Source organism: Eubalaena glacialis, chromosome X, assembly GCF_028564815.1.
Source record: "Eubalaena glacialis isolate mEubGla1 chromosome X, mEubGla1.1.hap2.+ XY, whole genome shotgun sequence".
NCBI lineage: Eukaryota > Metazoa > Chordata > Mammalia > Artiodactyla > Balaenidae > Eubalaena > Eubalaena glacialis.
Genome location: NC_083736.1, coordinates 17,381,293 through 17,403,461, shown reverse-complemented (window position 1 = coordinate 17,403,461; position 22,169 = coordinate 17,381,293). Strand labels below are relative to the sequence as shown.

The 22,169-nt window shown below is 34.1% G+C and overlaps 1 protein-coding gene across 3 annotated transcripts in view; it reads left to right on the top strand.

Annotated features, from left to right (window-relative positions):
* RPS6KA3 (ribosomal protein S6 kinase A3) overlaps window positions 1-22,169 on the top strand; it is a 107,976-nt gene that overhangs the window by 53,899 nt on the left and 31,908 nt on the right. For all 3 annotated transcript variants that reach the window (XM_061179418.1, XM_061179419.1, XM_061179417.1), the window contains 8 exons: window positions 424-540; window positions 5,858-5,939; window positions 13,087-13,167; window positions 13,924-14,003; window positions 14,588-14,694; window positions 18,924-18,961; window positions 19,197-19,339; window positions 19,528-19,598. In XM_061179418.1, coding sequence (XP_061035401.1) covers window positions 424-540; window positions 5,858-5,939; window positions 13,087-13,167; window positions 13,924-14,003; window positions 14,588-14,694; window positions 18,924-18,961; window positions 19,197-19,339; window positions 19,528-19,598 — 719 coding nt within the window. The remainder of the gene's footprint in view (window positions 1-423; window positions 541-5,857; window positions 5,940-13,086; window positions 13,168-13,923; window positions 14,004-14,587; window positions 14,695-18,923; window positions 18,962-19,196; window positions 19,340-19,527; window positions 19,599-22,169) is intronic.

Here is a 22,169-nt window from a genome sequence, read left to right as displayed (position 1 = left end):
CCCAATAATCAGGTTTTGTTGTGTATAGTGTTGGTTCTACCTAATACAATCACATATCAGAGCACACCAGATTACTCTGATCTGTTTTCAGACTTCTTTACACCCTCTGCCCTCACCCCATGAAACTAATCATTCTGATTATCTCCAATAGGAAGAGTGAAAACTTGAAAATATTCAGAACTAATGTTATGTAGAGGTTAAACTGGCCTATGTGGTTGGCTGGTATTATTCTTTCTCTGACATTTAACTTGAAAGTATATTTGCTTGGCATGTGTTCTCTTTTTACTTGGTGGGTCAGTAAAGGTGGTTTGTGTATGTTAATTTGAGGATTTCTAATACGATACAATAAATTTACATTGCTTGATTTATAGCCAGAGGAAGTAGCTCTAACTCTGTTTTATCCCCTTATATTTGCATCAACAGGAAGAAGGCAGTATCAAAGAAATTGCAATCACACATCATGTAAAGGAAGGACATGAAAAGGCAGATCCTTCCCAATTTGAACTTTTAAAAGTATTAGGGCAGGGATCATTTGGAAAGGTAAGTCATGAATATGTGCTTTTTAAAAAGTTGCTTTTTGGAATTCATGTATATTTCATACAAATGGGGAACAGAAATATTTTATGAAATACTACTGATCTTCCTACAATGCGGTATTTTCTGTGTTTTTACAATTCTCACTATCAGTAAGTGTGACAAAGTGAATAAAGTCATTCAGAAGTACAATGGGAACTTTCATAACTTGGCAGTGTTCATTACATATTCATTTTATCTTCAAGACTATATGACCTCCCTAATTGCACTTTTTGAATGATTAAAAAAATCACAAAATGTTCCCATGATACACTGGCCTCTTTTTGAGTCTTCACGTAGAATCGGAAGGTGATCTTACAGTACGTTATAACAGTGCATCTCAGTCTTTCCTCCAGAGTACCCCTAATACCAGCAGAAAGCGAATAGGTACTCCCAAGGAAATAGGGTGGGGGGTTACCACTACACGTACGAAATTTGGGGGACTTACAGCTTGTCTTTAAAATGAACTCAAAGGCTGCATTCTGTTCAATGATATCTGTGTCTGTTTTTAATATCCAAAAATATTTCTCAACTATTTCCCAAATCCACCAACTAAAATTGCAACATCTTTATCATTTTTCAAGTATTCCTTGTCCCCCTGCTGCATACCTCAGGAGCGCTTCCTGTACTCCATTTTGAGAAGTACAGCATTATAATCACTACTACTTGATCTATCTAGTCCATTTCTCAGCAAGAGGAACGTTCTGAGATTGCATTCAGCTTTCACAGTGCAGTGCTTCCTTGCCACCTCTCTGTGAGGAAGCATTTGAAGATAGGCTTTGCAAGCTTCAAAACAACACCAGTTTTGCTCTCTTGTGTATTTTAATGGGACTATTTAGCAATTCTTGGCTAACATAGGTAATCTGTTACAGCTGTTAACCTCTTTCAAGCCCAAAGTGATATTTTTAATCCAGATATAGATTAAGTAGCCAAAAGAAGATAATGGTTGCAAGTTTGAGCTCTAGGTCAGCCAGATGTGGATTCTAGTTTTGTTTTTTCTTTCTACTTAATTGCTATGTGCACTTGAGCAAGTTACTTAACCTCTTGGAGCCCCATTTTCCTCTTCTAGGCAGTCATTAGGTATTGAAGTTCTCAAGGTTCCATTCTAGGCTCCCTTCTCACTCTATACTCCCTACTAATTAATTTCTTTATGCCCACTATCTTAATAAAACCCACATACAGCTGATGTAACAGATTTATATCTCCAATCTAGATTGTGACTCTAAGCTCTGAACTGTATGTACAGCTACTTATTTTTTTCTCTTTGCATTCCCCAAAGTCAGTTTAAACTCAACATACCTAAGACCAAACTCATGATTTTCCCCTAACCCCCAAACCTCTATTTCATTTTTCTCTATCACTATGAATGACTTCTGGTTAAGCAAGCCAGAAACTTGAGAGGCATTCTTGACATATCCTTCTAGTCCCCGCCCTTCCCTCTCCCCCCACCCCCACCAATCTGATCCATTCACAAGTTCTGTTGATTTAGTGAAGATTTCTCAAATCATGCCTGTTCTCTCCTTCTCCCTGCCACTTCTCCAGTCTGTGCCACCACCATTTCTCCCTGGCCTATTGAAGGAGGCTCCTACCTTGGGCTTCCCAAATTTATTCTTGCCTCAAGCCATTATTTATCAATACATGACAGCCAACAAGAGCTAGTCTTATACTCCATCCGCTTAACCCTTTAGAGGCCTCCCTTTGCTTTTAGGAGAAAGACAAATCCTTAAGATGGCTGAGGAGCCCCTCAGTCTGCCCCCTAGCTACCTCATCAACATCACTTTATATACTTTTCACTGCCTGTGTTCTGGCCACATTGGCCTTCTTTTTTAATCGGTAAGCAAAAGCCTTTTGCACATGCTGTTCCCTCTGCCTGAAAAACACTGCCCCACCCCCATCCCTTCCTCCTCTGGTTGGCTCCTCTCAAGCTTACGATCTCAAAGAAGTCTTCCCAGCCATCCTGACCTAGATCATATTCGTCTATTTTTACCCTCTCAGAAATTACATACCTCATCTTCACAGCACTAACCACAATTGCAGTTTTTTGTTTGTGTAATTATTTGTTTATTGGCTATCTCCCCCACTAGACTATATGTTCCATGAGTGTAGGGGCCATGTATGCCTTGAACCATGTCTCAGCATGGAACCAGTAGCACGGTACCTAGCATATAGTTCTGGAAAGAATTAATGAGTAAATAATAGTCCTGCCCTCATAGGGTAGTAGTAAGAATTAAATGATATAAGGCCAAGCACATAATATCTGCTATGAGATTGTATTATCATGCAATTTATTATGGATAAACCAAAATAGATGGATTTATTTCTACACATTATATTTTCAGGGAACATAATATTGAAGTTTCCAGGTTAGCATGCTTCTCCCTTTATTTCTTTAAAAGTAACTTAAATACCTTACTATAAATAGCAAACATTAAAAATAGGGCGTCTCCTTTCTTACTCATCCTCGGAAGCCAGTCTCAGCCAAGGAAACAGGGGTGACCTGTCACAGCCTAGAATAGCTTCATGGGGGATTCGAAAAGTCAGAAATGCTGGTGGGGGAAGACCTGATGGCATCTGGGACTGCTGCTGCTCCTGCTGCACTTGACTGGTGGACCAGCCAGAGGCAACAGATTGAGTGCCCTGAGCAGAAGCACAGAACTGGGTGGCTGGCCCGATTCTTATCCCAATACCTCCGCTGTGACACTAAGTTAATTATTTAACATCTCAAAGCCCTAGCTATAAAATAGGCATTGCTTAGTAGGCCTGCCTCCCAAAATTATCATGATGATGCATTACAAATGCTTGTGAAGGTCCTTTGCAAAAACGAAGATGTGCTGAAAAGTATCAAGAGGGTGCTTTCAAAGTAGGGTGAAGAAAGTTTGAACCCATGAGGAGAATTTTTCTTGTAGAATAGTACGAAGAAGCTTGATTAGGGAATCTTAAGAATGAATAATAAACATCAGATAAATCCTAATTATCCCCACCTAGTTAGAATTTATTTCAGTTCAAAAATACTCATCATCTCTGATTGCCTTTAATTTTTAAACATCATTCCATCTTAGGAACAACCCTGATTGAGAATACACTTTTCGCTCCCTAGGTTGGCTCACTGCTAACTGGCTAAAAGGAAGTTTCACCGTGGGCCACGGTGAAGGGGGACAATGGGGGTGATTTAGGGAGAGAAACACACCCTGCATCAGGGTTTCTGTGCACATCGTGGCACTTTTCACTGGACTTGAGGTCATTGACCATTGTCTTTGGCACAATTTCTCGAAGTGAGGAACTCTGCCTTGCCCTAGAATCAGTTGAATGAATCATTTTTTTATTTTGTGCTAATAGCCTAGTGTGCTAGTGCAGGTAATAGAGAGCTGACCCTAGAGTTAATTCTTGATTGTAATAGAGTCTCTTCTTACCATCTGTGGCAGCTCAATAGCACTGCTAGGAAAGAATGGGTAGGACAAAAAAAGTTGAAATCCAGGTCCATTTAGCAAGTCTGTGTAAAGGTTTGCTGGAAAAGATCATGAAACTAATGGTCAAAATGAGTAGAGGGGATTTATTGATAGTTTTGTATTGTATTAGACAAGTTATAGCATGACCGTGAGTTATTTAGAGCAGACTTTATTCATTTTGCATAAATCCCACACTATATTTTGAAAACAGCCAAAAATATTTAGAAAATCAAGATACTCTGTAACATACCTGGGGATTGCTTGCCTTTTTTTTTTTTTTTTTTTTTTTGCCACACCACACGGCCTGCGGGGTCTTAGTTCCCCAACCAGGGATCGAACCCACACCCCTCCTGCAGTGGAAGTGCAGCAGCATCCTACCACTGGAACGCCAGGGAATTCCCCTGGGAATTGTATTCTTAATATTTAGGTATATGTGTATATTTGATTTTTGAAAGATGGGGAGGCAGGGTTCTGACTTAATTTACATTAAATAGTTGTGAGTAAACTTCTTCAGTATATGTGTTTTAAATTGTTTTGCCCAAATCAAAACTACAATGAGGTATCACCTCTCACCAGTCAGAATGGCCATCATTAAAAAGCCTACAAATAACAAATGCTGGAGAGGGTGTGGAGAAAAGGGAACCCTCCTGCACTATTAGTGGGAATGTAAATTGGTGTAGCCACTATGGAAAACAGTATGGAGGTTCCTTAAAAAACTAAAAATGGAGTTGCCATATGATCCAGCAATCTCACTCCTGGGCATATATCTGGAGAAAACTCTAATTCGAAAAGATGCATGCACCCCAGTGTTCATAGCACTATTTACAATAGCCAAGACATGGAAGCAACCTAAATGTCCATTAAGAGATGAATGGATAAAGAAGGTGTGGTGCATATATACAATGGAATACTACTCAGCCATAAAAAAGAATAAAATAATGCCATTTGCAGCAACATGGATGGACCTAGAGATCGTCACACTGAGTGAAGTCAGAAAGACAAAGACAAATACCTTATGATATCACTTGTATGTGGAATCTAAAATATGACACAAATCAACATCTACAAAACAAAAACAGACTCACAGATATAGAGAACAGATTTGTGGTTACGAAAGGGGAAAGAGGATGAAGGAGGGATAGATAAGGAGTTTGGGATTAGCAGATACAAACTGCTGTATATAAAATAGATAAACAACAAGGTCCTACTGTATAGGGAACTGTATTCAAAATCCTGTAATAAACCATAATGAAAAAGAATATATATATATTTATATATATAACTGAATCACTTTGCTGTACACCAGAAACTAACACAACATTGTAAATCATCTATACTTCAATTAAAAAATAAAAATAAATTGTTCTGCCCAGCAATGAGAAATTGTGGAGTTTTCATACATAGAAAAGACTATTCGTCAACAGAATTGAATCAACAGAAAATTGTGGTCCAGGGGAACTTCTGTATAACAATTTTTATGGAATCACAATTTTTGTTTTGTTAGAAGCAGAGCAATCCCCACCTGTGTTATACTTTAAACATGTTAGACTTTTCTCTAATTGCTTCATGATTTAAAGATTTTTGTTTCTGTCTTACATGTTACATGGTCTTTGGGAATTGGCAAACAACAACAAAAAATGTATTCACTTATATTGACACCCAAAGTTATAACCAGTGTTTACAACTCACTGTATTTATAATTGGTAATATTTTAAGGAAAATAGTTAATGTATCAGAATCTTTCTAATAATAAGCTATATTACAGTAGGGGGTCTTATTTTAGCAATAGTTTAGTTTGTGATACTTTGTAAGACTTATTTTCTCTTATTTAAATACAGGTTTTCTTAGTCAAAAAAATCTCAGGCTCTGATGCTAGACAGCTTTACGCCATGAAAGTATTGAAGAAGGCCACATTGAAAGGTAAGTGCTACTGCTATTTGTAGCGTTCGCGTAGTATGAACAAACTGAAAAATCTGAATAGGTCTCATGTGACTCCTAGGCCAGTTACTTAAATTCAGAATCTGTTCCCGTTACTGTCTTTAAATTTAGACTTTCTTTTAGTGGATTTTTCCTATGAGGCTAGGAATCATATGACTAGTGAGAATGGGAGTTGCCATGCCTTAAAAGAAGTATTATAAATTCTTCTTGGGCTTTAGGCAAGTAGAAGTTTAGAATTTTAAAACTAGGTTTGATGCATCTTCCAGTTCATATTATTATTTTAATGTTTTGAAAACTTACTGATTTATGATGCAAAATAGCTTTTATTCTAAGGACTTTATCATTTTGACTTCTGGTCTCCAAATAAGTTTTTATTCTAAGCCTCTGATTTTGAAAAATCTCATGTCAGATTTGGCTCTTATAGGTAAACAGTCACTTAGAAAAAATTGTACATAGATTTTTAAATACTTAGATCTTCCTTTTTTAAAGTAGTATCAGTTATTTTACCGCATAACCTCTAATTATTTTGTGTGTTGATTCCTGACATCTCTTTTTTTCCTCTTCAACTTACCTGTATTTTCTAAAGGTTTTAAAATATTCTGGAAGGAATATCTGTGATGATAACTTATTATTTCTGATGTTATTTTTCCCAATTAGTAACTCGCACTGGATATTATCATCGTTTCAAGAAATTTCACCTCCCTCTATAAACACCATCCTTTGCTTCTGTTCTGTTGCTCCCTTCCTGAATGTATTTTCTTTCCTATCCAGTCTCCACCCGCTGGCATACTACTTACTTGATTCTTGCTAGGGCCAGGAAATTAAATTATATCCTCAGTGCCCTACTCTACATCACTGCTTTTATAATTTTATACTCATGAATTCCATGTTATAAAGCTGCATAGATGGAACTTATTTAAGAGAGTTCATTTACAAAAGCAACAAAAGTAGTTTTTTTCATGTATATAACAGGATTTGTGTTGTGCATAGTATATGTAAAGGAAACTATGAACTCTGAGAAACCTAAAAGATATTGGGAAAGGAAATACATGCCCAGTTCCTTTTAGAGAAGGCTGTTAAGACTCTTAGTATTCCTCTAGTCATCCAGTTAGCTCCATATCCTCAAGATTCCTGTTGCATTTTCCTTGAAATATTGAAAATTTCACTTGAAAACATACGCCTCAAGGAGTATTCTAAAAAAGAATAATGAGAAAGGAACAAGTTTTATCAGGTTTAAGGCTTATTAAAAGCAGTAATAATTCATTGTGTTTTGGGGGAAAATAATACAGGCATATAAACCAGTGGAACAAAACAGTACAAAAGTATTATATATTAAAGTTTCATGTATTTGTTACAAAAATATTGAGTAAGTGCTGTGCTGTATGACAAAGCAGGTGTCTAGAACAATGGGAAATTAAATACTGATTTTATAAATTTTGTTTGAAATACTCATGAACAACCTGCAAAAAAACTAGAGTCTTCTCTTAAACCATATACCATAATAAACAGTCTAACTGAATTTTACAACTTAACACATCCTAGGAAACTTGTGAAGAGATATTGAGCAAAGCACAAATTACAAACAAATTGACAGTACAAAAAATTTTGGCCTTTTATACAATGAAAAATAGTATAAATAGGAAATCAGGAAATTATTTGCCTCAAATATTACAAACTATTAATATATAAGGAATTTATTAAAAGGCTTCTACTGGCCAAATCTAGGACAGTTTAAACATTGCAATAATTAATGGCAGTGATCGATTACAACCCACTGAATAAAGAATCCATGAGTTAATCCATAAATTAATGGAGAACAAGGGAAAGCTCTTCCTTACAATGGAATTCCAACTAATAAATGTAAAAGGAATGATTGAGTTAGGAGTTCCTAAGAAATAACTTTACAACCTCCACCTAAAGGGTTTTAGAATACATTTTATGCAAGGGGATAAAATAAATAACATTTGGGAAAATGTTCCAGTTTTCTGATAAATGCATATAAAATAATGAGTTATTTCATATAATGGCAGCATAAGTTAGAAAGCGGTTTTGCAATAAGTACAATGAGCCATTATTGCTGCTAAAGTAACCTAAGGAAATAATCTCGAAGAAGGATTTTGTGCACTTGAAAATTTTCATTGCAACATTATTTACAATATCGAGAATTTAGAAATCTTACAAATATTGAATGTTTAGAAAAGTATGGTATACCACTTAATAGAATATTATTTAAATGAAATATTTCAAATATCACAAAAATGAATGTAATAAAAATTTGTAAGTGAACATTATAACGAATTTGGCTACCACAAGTATGTAAAATTATATAGATGTTAGCGATATGAGAGACCATAGAAAAGTGAAGCTACTTGACATATTGGAATTATAGACTGCTGGTGTGTTCTTAAATTTTATTTTTATTTTTATCAAAGTAATATGTGTATAGAGTCTTATAAAATAGCAGTGCTTTTCCTACCCTTCTCCCTATCCCAGTTCTTGACCCCCAGAGACAATGACTTCCATCTCTTTAGCTGCTGCTTCTGCCTTTTACCTCCACATTCAATATTTTTATATTGTAATTCTTTGATTGTTTTCATTTGGAGACATAATCTTTTGACTTCCTACCATGGAAGATTAGGATTTAGTTCTCTCACACACAGTTTCCCTTTTCATGTCCTCCTAGTAATGTTTTCATAATGCTTTATACAAATTGTTCCTGTACTGAAGTCACATATCCTTCACATCTTTGCTGTATTAGATCTCCTTTCCTAAATTCTGTACCTACCTTTTTCTCAGTTTACTTTCTAGTTTTGGTGAAACACATCTTCTAGTAGCTACTTTAGAAAGGCTGGATGGATGGTAAATTTTTTGTAACTTTACATGTCTGAAAATGCCTTTATTCTGCCCCTCACTTAATTTATAATTTGACTGGATGTAAAATTCTAGATCAGAAATAATTTTCCCTCAGATATTTGAAGGCATTGTTTCCATTGTCTTCCAGTTTCCTGTGTTGCAGTTATGAAATTTATTACTGTTATGGTTCCCAGTCCTTTGTGTATAAGCTGCTTTTCCTCCTTAGAAGTCTTTAGAATCAAGCTACTCTTTATCCCTGTTGTTCTGAAATTTGTATAATGGTATTTCTTTAGTGTGGATTTTTAAAATTCATCGTACCAGATATGGGGTGGTCTCTTTCAATCTAGAAACTCATTTCTTCAGTTCTGGGGAAGTATTTTGTCATTTCTTCTCCATTTTATAACTGCTACTCTTTGGATATTTTGAACCTCCTGGGTCGTTGCTTAATTTTTATTTTTTTTCCATCCTATTTTCCATTTTTGTCTTTTTTCCTGTTTCCTAGGAAATTTTATCATCTATCTTCCAACCCTTCTATTAACTTCTTGTTTCTACCATTATTTTTAATTTCCTAGATTTTCCTTGTTCTCTAATTATTCCATTTTTTAAAACTTTTTATTATGGAAAGTGTCAAACATCTACAGAAAGAAACAGAAAATATAGAGAAGCCCCGTATACCCTTCCTTTTCCTTCAACATTTATCAACTCATAATCAATCTTTTTTTATCTGTGTTCTCTCCCTTCCCCTCTTCTGATATTTTGAAGCAAATCCCAGACATTGTATAATTTCTTCCATAAATATTTTAGTATGTATCTCTAAAAGATAAAGACTCTTAAAAGAAATAATACAATTCTATGATTATACCTGAAAAATTAATATACAGATATCTGATCAGTGCTCAAGTTTCTAGTTGTCCCTATTGTTATAATTCATTTTTCTTTTTGCAATTTGTTTGAATCAGGATCTACATAAGGTCGATATTTTTCTATTTATTTTGATAGCTATTTTTCATGTTTAGTGTCTTTCCTTAAATTCCTGGGAATTCTTTGCTATCTTTTCCTCATTTAAGAGTGAGGTACCTATATTCATATATATATATATATATATATGTATATATATATATATATATATATATATATATAAGTGAATCACTTTGCTGTACAGCAGAAATTAACACAACATTGTAAATCAACTATACTTCAATAAAATAAAATTTTTTTTAAAGAAAAAAAAAAGTGTGGTACCAAAAAGCTGATTAGAAGGGGTTCTATGGCAAGAATTTGCTTATTTCTCATTGGCCTCCTTTCTTTAAGCTTAGATTTTAGCTTTCTCTGATCTGCTGTGTGAGTTACCACTTAGTCACCTTCTGCTACTGCTTCTCTTTTTTGTCCTTGTGAGTTTATGCATAATTTTTCCATTATTGTAATTTCAATAGGGTTTTAGAAGAAAGTAGAAAGTAAAACATCCATGTTTAACCAGAAGTCTCTTTCCATTTTAAAGTTTCTATTAATATAATAAATGGGGTCAAAAAGAAGTCAAAAGTGTTAGGTTGAGTTTATGGGGACTTTTGTCCTAATAAAGTAGTCTGTGGGCCTAAAAGGTTTTGTAAACTATTGCTTAAAGCATTTTCTTAATACATAATTCTAGAAACATAAACAGCATTTCTTCTTATTCACTCTCATGTTCAAGTCAAGTAGAATTTAAAATGTAATAACTAGTATGTAATAAAAATTATTTCAGCGGAATGTAGTTGCTTTGCCAACATGAGTCAGTATTAACAAATTCTATTTCAGGGGTTTAGAGTTTAACCAATGTAAAACATGCCTTCTTCTGAACCACTAATATCCTAATCAAAATTCCTGATTGTAGGATGATTTATATTTGCCACTAGGTCTTTATATACATAAAAGAAACCAGATTAGAACTATTACACAGTCCTATCTCAGACAGAAGGAAGGAATTCTTTAGTGAGTGAATCTTACTGTTCGTTTTGAACTAAACAAGGTCTCATCAGTGTTGCATGTAAGGAAACTATCTCACAAGATAATCATAATAGAAAGAAAAGCATCTGGTTCTAGCCTCTCATTTTAATAGAGAAGGAAGCAGGAAGCCCCTGAGCAATGAAAGGATTTGACCAAGGTAACTCATCTAGTTATTAGCATGGCCACTAAACTATAGCTCTTGACTCCCAAGTAATTGTTCTTTTCATAGTGGTGCAATAATAGAAGAGGGATATACAGTAAATATACTGATGGATATTTTTGCTGCTTATTAAATAAGCTTTGTATGATTATTGAAAGAGGTAGAAATTTGGAATCTAGCTTTAAGGTAATAGGAACATAATCCAAGATTGTATGGGTAGCGATGGAAAAAAGGGCAGTTTTGGGCTAGACTAGACTAGCATTGTCAGCAGGCCTGACAATTGTGTGATGAACCTCATTCACACAAATAATAGAAAGGGCCTGTTGGACATAAGGCACCAGAGTTGTAGTGATAGGACAAGATAACGAAATCAGAGATTGATCCTGAATTTGATACATCCACAAAACAAGTCAATAAAAAGACAGAGCTGTGTTGATATCAAGAGCAATTGATTCCTTTTCCTGTTTTGCCTATTTTCAGTCACTGGCACCAAAATCTCCCAGTTGGAGTGGAAAACTGGTAGAATGGGAAATGTAGGATTTTTTTAAGTTTATTTGTTTATTTTTCCCAGAGGGCTTAGTTCTGAGTTTTAGGTATCAGTGGTCACCTTAAATTGACAAGAAAACTCATCATTCTGTCCCCGCCCCCCCACTGCCAAAAAAGACTCTCCATTCTTTCTGTTTAATCTGTGGCAGAACCATTCAGTCTCTCTGGCCTGAAAAATAGAAGTTCTGTGTGATTTATCCTTATTATGCAACAGAAAAAAAAACTTTAATGAATGATCATTTTCACCTCTTAAATCCATTGAGCTACCAACAGAGTACTTATCAGATGATTAATCATCAGTTTACTTGTCTGTCATTCCCACCAGATTATTAGCTTCTTGAAGATTATTTTATTTGTATCTCACAGTGCCTGGCATGTAGAGTTTGCTCAGGAAATACTTGGTTGGTAAAAGAGATCTTTGCCTACTGGGTCAAATGTAAATTCATCCTGGCATTCCAAATTGTCAGGAATCTGGATCCTCCCTACTTCACCACCCCTCCCACCCCCACTCCCATCCCCACCCCACCCCCACCCCCCCAGTTTCCACACTGATTAGGTTCCTTCTTGCTCATCATGCATGCCTCCATGTCCTTGCTTGCACTGGTACTCGATACCTGGACTTTTCTTCTCTCGGTCCAGTCCTTCTTGCCCATATAAATTCCACTCTAAAAGTCCCTAACCCCACCTCTTTGCTCTAGCCTTCCTATACAAGTAAAACTGATCTTTCCCTTTTCTGAATTCTTGTACTACTTATTGGTGGCAATACATCATTTTATCCCTTTATCATATTCATGGTGCTATAACTACTACTTAATTGAATATCTCTTATATACCAGGCTCTCGATGTACAAACCTTATCTCAAATGGTCACATAGCCCCCAAAGATACAATGGTGTTATCCCCATTTCATAGATGAGAGGTGTAATAGAGGCACAGAGAGTTTAAATAAGTAACTTGCTCAAGATGACACAGATCCGAATCCAGATTTTTCTAACTCCAAAAAGCCTTTGCTCTTTCAGCTGCACCACAGTACTTCCTCTCAGTATCTCTCCTCTCCTGCCTCCCTCAAAATACACCTTTTGGGGTATATCTATCCTTCGCCATGTCTGCCCCATATTTTAGATGCTTAATGAATGTTTGTTGAATTGAGTTGATAAGGTTGGTAGGGAGAAGTGTTAAAACCTATTTCATTTTTTGTGTGTGTTTTAACATTTCATTGGAATGCCTTGTTTTTAAAAAGTTGCTCCTTTTTTGGCTGTTTTTCATAACTTTGATCAAAATACTTGGAAATCTGATGTTAAAGCCAACATCTGATATGTTCTCTGTATTTTTTTAATGTAAAGCACAGATTTTATAAATATATACAATTTCTTCTGGTAACATAATTTAGTAAAAAATAGTTATTAATTTTGAAAATTCAAGAGTAATGAATAGTTTTATTTATACATATAAATAATTTTATTTATATGTGAATTCACACTTTTATACATATAAGCAAAATTTTATTTAAAATAGTCACCAAAGAGGTTTTGTTTTAAAGATTGTCTCTGGAAGCTATTACAGTATAGCCATATGTGTAATATTTTATAGTTCGAGACCGTGTTCGGACAAAAATGGAGCGTGATATCTTGGTAGAAGTTAACCATCCTTTTATTGTCAAGTTGCATTATGGTAAGTTATGAACAACCTCCCATCTCATCCCTTTACCTCATTCTCCCACTCCCTGAGTGCATTCAGATATACTAATGTATATAAATATTTATTTGTGTATATTTGTATGTGTCTAGTAGATACATATAGTAAAGTCATGGAAATTAAACCATTATTTCTTGGATAAATTTTAGAAGCTTTTATTGCATTTAGCTTCGTGTTTCTTTTAAACATTATAGTTTCTGAGTGATAGCCATAGGAACAGGTAATAATAATCATTTTAAAATTATAATAATTAATAATAATGTACCAGTATTTTATAGTCTATATGTGTTAGCCTAACTTACAAGCAAGAAAGATCCCTAATATCGACGTCCTGATGTTCTTATTCTGTGTAATTAAAGCTAACCAATCCACCTTTTTTTGTAGTTAAGTGACATGGTATTTTGTATTTTGTTTCATGGTTAAGTAAGTCTTTTCTGTTGGGAATTTTTCTTATTGACCCCATGTTCTAGAACTATTGTATTCCTGAGAGACTGTTGCCTGAATAAAATCTAACAAATGTTTTAGTGGTTCCATAATAAGAAACACTGCATTTAACATTTCTACGTGGAAACTAAGAGGAATCATTGGTTAACTTCTAAATAAAAATCAGTTTAGATCTATGATGTAGTCATTAATTTGCTAAAATAGTATTCATTTGTGAATGAGTTGACCTAATGTAAGCCCCCCAAATTAAACTATGAATTAAATGGAAATTTTCGTTTCTTCATTCAGCTTTTCAAACTGAAGGGAAGTTGTATCTTATATTGGACTTTCTCAGGGGAGGAGATTTGTTTACACGCTTATCCAAAGAGGTATATAATTAATCTCTGTTTTAAATCTATTTATACGCATCCTTTTTCAACTAAAGCTTTGTTATATTTCAATATTATGCTTGTCGTATTTTGTCAAGCGGCACAAGATTCTTACATTGATGAGTCAGAGCCAAAAAGTTTTTTTCCTAACTTCTGAATTTATTCGGAAAGTAGATTTTAAATTGATAAACTGTCTTTTGTCCTGCTTCTTTTAGTTATAGTTTATTCAGAAGCAATAATATAACAACAAGATATCCTTAAACAATCAGTAGTGGAAATTCAGCCTGCATTGTAAAGATCATTTTTCATTTCTAAGACGTTACTGTGATGGAGCAACGATGGCACAATCGGAATATAGTTGTTACTTAACAAAATGTAAAATTATTTTCCCCACAGTGCATATTTAGCATTTAGTAAGTCATTAGTTGACTGATTCAGTCATTTTTGCAAATTTCTTTCATAAGTGAATTGTGTAATTAGCATATTTATAACTTTTTGATATTTAAACTGTAGGATGGAACTTTAAATAAAAATAACAAATGCAAAAAGAAAATAAAGACAGAAAAATTATTATTTTATTTTAGGTCATGTTCACAGAAGAAGATGTCAAATTCTACTTGGCTGAACTTGCGCTTGCTTTAGACCATCTACATAGCCTGGGAATAATCTATAGAGACTTAAAACCAGAAAAGTAAGGAATCATGCTGCTAAGTTGAATACAGTGTAATATAATTATTTAGGGGATAATACAAAATAATATTATTTCATAGAACTACCACAAACATTGGATTAGAATGCCTATGCTTCACATTTCTGCTAACCCTTTATGTTCTCATACTTTTAAATATCTGTTAATCAAAATATCTGTTAACGTTACCTTGTTTTCATTTGCATTCTTTGATTTTTAGTGAAGTGGAAATCTATGCTCATAGGTTTATTGGCAGTTGTATTTTTGTGTGATTTTTCTGTTCATGGCCTTTGCTCATTTTTCTTTTGGAGTGTTGTTTTTTTCCCATTGATTTGTAAGAGACCTTTCTATACAAATTAAGAATTTAACCGTTTGACATATGCTGCAAATACACTTTTCTAGTTTATCTTTTAATTTTATTATTTATTTATTTATGTATGTATGTATGTATGTATCACTGTGTTGGGTCTTTGTTGCTGCACGCAGGCTTTCCCTAGTTGTGGCAAGTGGGGGCTACTCTTCGTTGCGGTGTGCGGGCTCCTCATTGCAGTGGCTTGTCTTTGTTGTGGAGCACAGGCTCTAGGCGTGTGGGCCTCAGTAGTTATGGCAGTCGGGCTCAGTAGTTGTGGCTCACAGGCTCTACAGCGCAGGCTCAGTAGTTGTGGCACACAGACTTAGTTGCTTTGCGGCATGTGGGATCTTCCTGGACCAGGGATCGAACCCATGTCCCCTGCATTGGCAGGTGGATTCTTAACCACTGCGCCACCCTGTCTTTTAATTTTGTGTTATTTTAACCTACACAAGTATTTTTTTCTCAGATCTACCAATCTTTTCTTTTGTGATTTCTTCTGTGACTTTTATTCTTAGAAGGGCTTTTTCAATTCTCATGATAAGATTTTTTTCTTCTAATTTTATGGTTTCTTTTTTTTTACTTTTAACTCCATCTAGAAATTTCTTGGTGTGAGGGATGGCATGGAGCTAATTGTTTCCTCCAAATACCATTTATTGCAAATCTTCTTCTCCACATGATTTCAAATTTTTAATGAGAGTTAAGCAAATTTCCCTTTACTTTTATAGTAGTGGTTATCAAGAAGCTAATATTATTTAAATTGTACACACTTCTGTGTTTTAATTTGTTGGTGTTTACTATCTACCACTTTGAGAAAGAAAGGTTTTCTTTTCTCCTTTTTTAAGGATATAAACAAGAGCCTTGTTCTATCAAGAATTTTTAAAAATAGCTTTTTTGAGATATAGTCCACATACCCCAATGTTCATAGCAGCATTATTTACAGTTGCCAAGATATGGAAGCAACCCAGCTGTCCACCAACAGATGAATGGATAAAGATGTGTTATAAATATACAATGGAATATTTCTCAGCCATAAAAAAGAACAAAATTAGTGGCTGCTGGGGGGTGGGGCGGGAATATAGAGGTGGGGAAGCGGTAAGGTACAAAGTATTGGGTGTAAGATAAGCTCAAGGATGTATTGTACAACACAGGGAATATAGCCAATATTTGGGAAGAACTGTAAATGGAAAGTAACCTTTAATTATACTAAAAAAAATTTTTTTAATTAAAAAAAATAGTTCTACCACCTAAGTATGCATTCTTAAACAATATAGGTTTCATTTGTTTTAAACTTTATTAAATAAATACTGTACATAAATTTTTGTGTCCTGATCTTTGGACCTATATTATATATTAAATATCCAGCTATTAAAAATAAAGTATACAAGTCGATGGTTTTTAGTATATTCACAGAGTTGTGTAACTATCATCTTTATCAAGAATTTGGATATTACTTACATTAAAATGTTACATGCAAAATTTAAATTATATATTACAATAGGAAACAAAGGAAATACTCCTTTGGAATCCTGTTAAGTGGTCATTTAGAAATTGTTATACTTTCATATTTTACATTTGTTTTTCAGGTATGTTGTTTTCGGATAAGTTTCATATGGTTCTGATTTTATTCCCCAGATAATGACTGAGTTTTTCTCATCATTTTCCCAATTTCTAACTATCACAACATAAAATATAATTCCTGGTGAGAATGAATATTCAAGCATATAGTCCTTAGAAGAAAAAAATTACTGTGAACATAAGATTAAACATTCATAATAAAAATGTGTTTGTGTTTTATATCATTTAATTGAATGTATTTATTGTAGACCATTGTATTAATGTTGGTTATAAAATTATATATAAAGCATGGATCCTGTCTCAAAGATCAAATAAGATCTAATGTGGGTAAGATCGCTTATAGTGAGATTTTTCACGTAAATGTCTAGACTACACTATTAAACTGAAACAACATTTAATTGTTAAATGATCCAAGTGATATCATCATGTAGAGCTTAGGAGAAATTTAAATTTTTAGACCAATTGTTTTATGCACTATAAGGGGTTTTCCAGATCCTTTTAAACTAGAACTCTGTTATAATAAATATGGCTAAAAATAATTATTAATAATTGAAAGGGAACTTTGCTTATTGAGAGTAATACAGTTGACTTTTTCTTTCAAAGATAAAGGACGGGCATGGTTATCTTAGAATGCACTTGCTATCGGAAGTATAAGTAATGCCCTTTTAGCCATGTTTTCTTTTTTAATTTTTTCAAAATTACCAAGAATGATTTGAGGTTTGTTTTGTTTTGTTTTTAGAACTGTCTTCCAGGTATTGATTAGACAGAAGGGAGGATGATTCCCACCATACCTAACAATTCCCTTTATAGTCCCTAAATGTGTTGGTCTGCTTTCTAGTCAAGCATAATCAAGATCAGTATTTTTTTCATAACAAGTCCCTTGTAGTGAAAGAGACTTGAACACTGTGTCCCTACTGAATTACCCTCACTGGTAAACATTATTGTAATCATAGTTGAACTGATGATATAGGAAGGTTGGTAGTATTTTTGACATAGTAAAATTTTATTATAACAAAATTTGGCTTGCACATTTTTTTAGTTAATTAAAAGAATTAAGAGTAAGGAAATAAAAGTAAGGAATTAAAAGTAATTAAATGTTTTAAAAGTAACGAAATGCCTATATTATGGAATAGTTTTGAATATGAGTGAAATAGTTGACCTTATTACTTGACCTTTCAAGTCAGTATACTAAAATACCCATCCAGAAATGCAGTAACTGGCTTAACAGCTTAGTACTTACCCCTTTCTATAGCTCCTTAATTAACGACCTTACTCTCCACTCAAGTATCTGCTAAAGCCAGAAACTTGAGTGTCTTCTCCAGTTGTTGTTCTTTATCGTAACTCATACCTAAGAGCACACTAAATATTCTTTATTTTTCCTTCTAAATTGTTTTCTAAAATTGCAGATCTGATTATCTTTACCTTCCATGCATGTAAACCTTTTATGATCTTCATTGCCCTTAAGAAGAAATCCAAACTCTTTGGAATGCTCTATCGGCCCTTTGTAGACTGGCCCCATTCGTGCAATATACATTTCTTATTTATCTGTGCTCTGCCAAACAGTGAGCTACAAGATGAATAAGGTCAAAGTCTCAAGGAGCTCTCAGTTTACTGAAAAAGAGAGAAAACACTGGATAATATATACAATGTAGTGATGGGTCAAAGAAGAACAAGGAGTATGAGGAAGGTGTGTTGAGGAGAAGAGGATTGTGTAAGTTGTGTCAGAAAAAAAGCTAGGAGGGAATTCCCTGGCGGTCCAGTGGTTAGGACTCGTCGCTTTCACTGCCGGGGCCTGGGTTCAGTCCCTGGTTGGGGAACTAAGATCCCGCAAGCTGCGCAGCACAGCCAAAAAAAAAGAAAAAAAGAAAAAAGAAAAGAAAAAGAAAAAAAGCTAGTAAAGAATGATTGAGTCAGATGCCTTTAAAATGACAGCTCTAACACTTTTGCCTTAACTATCCAGACCTCTGTCTATTGTGCAAGCACTAGGGAGTTTAGTTAGGCCACCTCTGCAGAAAGGCACTAAGAGCAACTTAGAATATAGGTTTTGGTTCCTTTCCTCATAGTTCTCAAGTGTCCCTGGCTCATTAATACAAGTTATAAGGCTTTGCCTTTGGGATTCATTATATATGTGTGTCCAAAAAAATAATTTTTCTCCTCCTTTACCTTCGCCTTTTTATTCAGAGTCTAAAGCAATATTTTGGAATGAATGTGATGATCTGATACTTAACAAAGTAATTTCAGTTTTAGCTTCGAAAAATCTCTCTTTAATGGTTTGAGAAGATTTTCTAACTTTGTTTTCTTTCAGCATACTTCTTGATGAAGAAGGTCACATCAAGTTAACAGGTAAAAATCCTCATTTTGTTAAAATAGTCTCTCCTACTCTATATAATTAATTTCCTTTAAGGTTGATCATGGTATAAATATTAAGTAATACATTGTGTTAAAAACTTGAATTAGAATTTTAAAATAATTAATGTTAATATTGGAACTATTAATGTAAACTTTGGAACTCAAAGTTTAAACTTCACGTGTGCAAATTATCGTAGGATATTTATGAACTTGATATTTATTTTGGCAGATTTTGGCCTAAGTAAAGAGTCTATTGACCATGAAAAGAAAGCGTATTCTTTTTGTGGAACTGTGGAATACATGGCTCCAGAAGTAGTTAATCGTCGAGGTCATACTCAGAGTGCGGACTGGTGGTCTTTCGGTGTGTTAATGGTAAGGTTTGGGGTGTTTTTTTTTTTTTTTGAAGTTCACTAGTGAATATAGTAGAAATATAAATCACTTGTTTTATTATATAGCAATTTTAGAAGATGTGGTTGTAATTAAGATGATGCTTTTTATCTTCTAGCCTTGAGATTTTATACCTACTGACTAATACCTCTGATTATTTTGCCTTTTTATAGTTTGAGATGCTCACTGGTACACTACCTTTCCAGGGAAAAGATCGAAAAGAAACAATGACTATGATTCTTAAGTAAGTACTCCCTAGTGGATGTGTTTTGATGAGATTTAAAAATAAATGCTTCAAACTAAAAAATGAGATTTTTAGAGTGTTAGCTATAGTATAAGAAATAACTAAGAAATTCATTGATATTATGACATCAATATTATGTGGTTTAAATACGAGCAAACCCCATAGATCTAGAATACTCATAATTATCTTCATGTTACTATTGAAAGCTTTACCTTTGAGATTTGGAATATGAAAAAGATGCCCATTATTCTACTTCTGTTTACATTGTCCTGAAGGTACTAGCAAGTACAGTAAGGCATCCAAAAGAAGTGCAGTTTAAGGTTTAAAAAGAAGAAATAAAATTGTCATTATTGGGAATTCCCTGGTGGTCCAGTGGTTAGGACTCCACGCTTCCACTGCCAGGGGCCTGGGTTCGATCCTTGGTCAGGGAACTAAGATCCCGCAAGCCCCACGGCACGGCCAAAAAAAATTGTCATTATTTAGTTAACATGATTGTGTCCGTAGAAAATCCAGATCTTCATATAAATCATTGGAATTAATGAAAGCTTGGCAAAGTTGCTGGATAAAGGGTCAGTAAATAAAATCTATTTCATGTCTGTATACTAGCAACAGAAAATGGAATTTTTTTAAAGATACTGTTTACAATAGTATAAAAAAAATCAAACCTAGGGATAAATCTAGCAGAAGTTATGCAAGAACTCTATGCAGAGAACTTAGAAAATGTTAGGAAATTTTAAAAGACCGAAGTAACTTGGAAGGTTGTACCATATTCACATTATGACAGACCCAAGTGTTATAAAGGATGTGTGTTATCCAATAAAAAAATATAATGTGAACCCCATACATAATTTTAAATTTTCTAGTAGCAACATTAAAAAAGTAAAAAGAAACAGCTAAAATTAATTGTAATATATTTTATTTAACCCAGTATATCCAAGATATTATCACTTCAACATGTGATCAGCATTAAAAAATGATCGAGATATGATACATTTTTTTTTTATTTGAAACTCACTGCAGGTTTTACACTTACAGTTTGGGCTAGCCACATTTCAAGTGCTCAGTGGCTGTATGTGGCTAGTGGCTACCATATTGGACAGCATAACTAGTTTCAATGCAAATCATATTTAAATCCTAACAATTTTTTTGTGTGGAACTTAATAAACTAATTCTTATATGATAATACAAAGGACCAAGAATAGCTAAAACACTCTTGAAGAATATCAAGATAGGAGGACTTGCTTTACCAAGTATCAAACCTTGCTATAACCATAATTAGGACAATATGGCATTAAAACAAGTACAGAAAATAGACTTGTGCAATGGACTAGAGAGGCCAGTAGCAGACCTATACATATATGGACACTCGATTTAACAACCATTGGAAATTGCAGAGTAGTAGGGAAATAGCAGCCTTTTTTAATAAATCATGCTGGAAAAAATGGTATTCATACAGAAAAAGATAAAACAACTCCTACCTCACACCATACACAAATCATTTCCAAGTATATTACAAATATATATATATATATTTTTTTGTCTTACATATATATGGGAAAAGGGAAGAAAAATTCTAGAAGAGAATATAGGAGGAAGCTTCATGAACTTGGTGTAGAAAAAGTAGTCTTTCAACACAAAAAGCATGAGCCATAAAGGAAAAGATTGATAAATTATTATTACATTAAAACTAATAACTTCTCATCAAAATATTCCATTGAAAAAGAGAAGAAATTTATAACATATAACCAACAAAGGACTTGTTTCCAGAATATGTCAAGGACTCCAGTCAATCAATAAGAAAAAGACAGCCCAGTAGAAACAGGAGGAGACGTAGGGACTTCACAAAAGAGGATATGCTATGGCCAATAAGCTTATTAAAAGATGCTTGCCCTCATTAATCAGAAAATGCAAATTAAAACCACAGCGAGCTACAACTACATACCCACCAGAGTAGCTAAGGGTACAAAGACTGACAATACAAAGTGCTGACGGGCTGTGGAGCAGTGGCAACTTTCATAGATAGCTGGAAGGAATGTAAATACTCGTATAACCACTTTGGAAAGCAGTTTTTGGCATTTCTTCTAAAGTCAAATACATGTATAACCTCATCCAGTAATCCTATTCCTAGGCATGCACCCAGTTTTTATGCATCAAGGTACTTGCACATCAAGAAACAAGTGCCCAGATATTTATAGCAGCATTATTTATAGTAGCCAAAAGGTAGAAACTAGATTGTTAACAGAAGAATGGACTAATAAATTGTGGTATATTCATACAATGGAATACAGCAGGGGTTGACTATAAATATTTTAGACTTCGTAGGCCACACACAGTCTCTGTCACATATTTGTATTGTTTATTATTTGCTTCTAACACTTTTAAAATGTAAAAACCATTTGTAGCTCAAAAGCCATACAAAAATAGGCTGAAGCCTTTTGCCCGTGGGTGTAGTGTGCTATACAGGAAAGAAAATGAACAAACCACAGTTACATACAATGACTGGGGTAAATCTCACAAGATTGTTGAGCAAAAGCAATTCAGACACAAAAGAATGAATACTACATAGATGAT